This window comes from Penaeus chinensis, chromosome 18, assembly GCF_019202785.1.
Source record: "Penaeus chinensis breed Huanghai No. 1 chromosome 18, ASM1920278v2, whole genome shotgun sequence".
Taxonomy (NCBI): Eukaryota; Metazoa; Arthropoda; class Malacostraca; order Decapoda; family Penaeidae; genus Penaeus; species Penaeus chinensis.
This window is the reverse complement of record NC_061836.1, coordinates 13,427,466-13,429,965: the sequence shown is the minus strand read 5'-3', so window position 1 is coordinate 13,429,965 and position 2,500 is coordinate 13,427,466. Positions and strand designations below refer to the sequence as shown.

Below are 2,500 nucleotides of genomic sequence, written 5' to 3'. Positions count from 1 at the left end.
CTTGCTCAGTATTTGACCTCTCTTGTCCCCCTATGAGTCCACCTCATCTTTGCACCTCTCTATCTCTTCCTTCACAAGATACCAGCACCAGATTCCAGCCAGACTATTTATCTCCACTCTGACTGAGTTTAAATAGATGGATTTAACTGTTGACAGTATTTGTAAATCACTCAAATTGATTGCCTGTGTAACACCACCACTAACCTACTTGCTACATTTATGTGGCCAAAGCCCCCTAGGCAAACTCACACAATGCCAGGAGAGGTCAGGGATTGATCTAGCTTGCTGGAGGCTAAGCAGAGTGTTTGAGAGAGAGCCATGTGAGTTATCCCCTGTATGGATGCCCAATGCCAATAAATGGAGCTAGTGGAAAATGTCAGTTGTGACCAACTAGTGCAGGGGTCAGCAGCAGCATGGGTTTGACCAAAGGATCTGATTGTCATTGCATGACTTATAAGGCTTGTTTAATCCATTGGATCTGGATGCTTCACTTACATCACCCTATCATGGCCCAAAATACAGGCATTATTCTTACTTGATCAACCACTCTGACGGTTGTGCAGCATTTAGGCTGAGCTCACACAAACTTTGCAATATTATTTTCTCTTTTTCTGTATAAGCTTTTTTAGCTTTTTTGACATTTTCAGTGTCCATATTCATCATTTGATTTGCTTTATCTAGATGGTAATAGAAGTTTTCCTTGCACAGACTCAATGTCATCTCTCTAGGTAGTCCATAACTCAATGCAATGATTATAATAATAAGTAAACATTTTGTTATTAGTGTAATTCTTTTATTTTTTCATACTATTCAATTTTCTGTAATACAACCTGTGCCACCAGTCACAACAGGCAGGAATAAGATGGAAATAGCGTCCTCCCTGGAGGAGGTTCACTAATGATTCACAGACAGTACATTCCACACTCATTTATCAATATAAATAATGCAAAAGACCCTTCCTAATGCCAGATGAGTGTAATCACCTTCCAAGAGCTATGTGCACTTGTGGCAAGTCATTCCTGTCACCCCAGCCCCCAGCCAAATTTTCCATTACAGTATGGTCACTTCACCTGCCCATCAAGCCAAATTTTTTCATGACATGATGGTCATGTCATCCAGATCATAGGGGTTAATATTGCAAGAGGACAATCATACTCTCTTAGTTTCTGCCTCTTCCTCCCTCTCCCTTAATCATCCAATTCTCTCTATATCTTTCATTATATATAAGCATAATTTATCTAACTAAAGTAATGGTAAGTCATGTGTATCTTGCATCTCTCTCTGTGTCTTGTAAAAAGAATTAAATGTCATATGTTTTCCCAGTTTGTACATTGAAACTTTTATGTTAGTGAATGTCCACCTTGATATATTTTTGTTGTCACCTGAGTGTGCTTAAAGGAATGTTTTTTCTTTGTTTGAGGTTAACTATGATTTAGTGCTTCTTGTATTTTGTTTTACATGCAATGTCTGTTTTCTCCTAAAACACACCAACCACATTTCTTCCACATCATTTGACGAAGCAGAAGATAGAGACGGTGGAAAAATGTTTACAAACAGGAGCCAAACAAATGGAGGCTTACTACGAAGCATACCTCGAGAAACATGTGGATGTAAGTACATGTAACTGTTAGGTGATGGGGTTTGCAAGCTAATAGTGTAGCTGTTGTGGATAGAGCCTTTTTTTTTCTATTCTTTTCGTTTTTTTGTCCCCTTTCTTTTATTTTATTTTACTTTTCTTTTTCATTTTGAAGGATTAGATATTTTGTCATTTCTCTTTTTTCTTTTTCCTTACTTTTTTTCAAATTTGGTTAACAAATGCTTTCTATGAGTTGTTATTTTTTAGTAATAATTGGATCTCCTTTTAAGGGGTTAGGATTTCCAGGCCCTCAAATTGTGCAGCAGTTCTTTGTAGCAGTCCTGTAAGATTGTAGTTGGAAGGGTATCTGTCCACTGTTGTTCTTACTCCTTTTTTTATAATGCTGTTTTTTTTTTCTCCTAACTAAAGGATATGCCATATACAGTGAATATTCATTGTAGAAAAAAAAATTATGTCATTGAAAAATATTTTTTCACTTCATTTTCTTGTTGCTTCATCAGGAATGGGTGAGTTTCCTTTTTAGTTTAATGTATCACAGATAGAATATTAATGGGTAAACCATACCATCCTTAGAAACTATTTCTTTATCTTGCCAGATGCTTTGTATTTTATAAGAATACTTTAAATTTATCTTCTTGTTTATCATCTTTTTATAGCTCCTTCTGCAGTTTTCTTTTATAGGTTAATAATTTCAAAATTACAACTATATAGCTAGAACCAGTACTGCAGTGGTAACAATTATCAAGAAAAAATGAAATGTCAACAAATCATCAAAAGAGGGTGATCTATCTGTATGCATGTTCTCTTTAGGGGGATTGGCTTTAGTCTTTGCAAGTTAGTTGAAGGCAATTGAATGTAGTCAGAATTAGTAGGATTTTCTGTTGCCAAGCAATTCAGCAACAT

At 36.0% G+C, this 2,500-nt stretch overlaps 1 protein-coding gene across 1 annotated transcript in view; it reads left to right on the top strand.

Annotated features, from left to right (window-relative positions):
- The window catches only part of LOC125034425 (dnaJ homolog subfamily C member 13-like), a 66,539-nt gene that overhangs the window by 24,807 nt on the left and 39,232 nt on the right, over positions 1-2,500 (top strand). Inside the window, 1 exon segment of the mRNA XM_047626167.1 lies at positions 1,524-1,610. Coding sequence (XP_047482123.1) covers positions 1,524-1,610 — 87 coding nt within the window.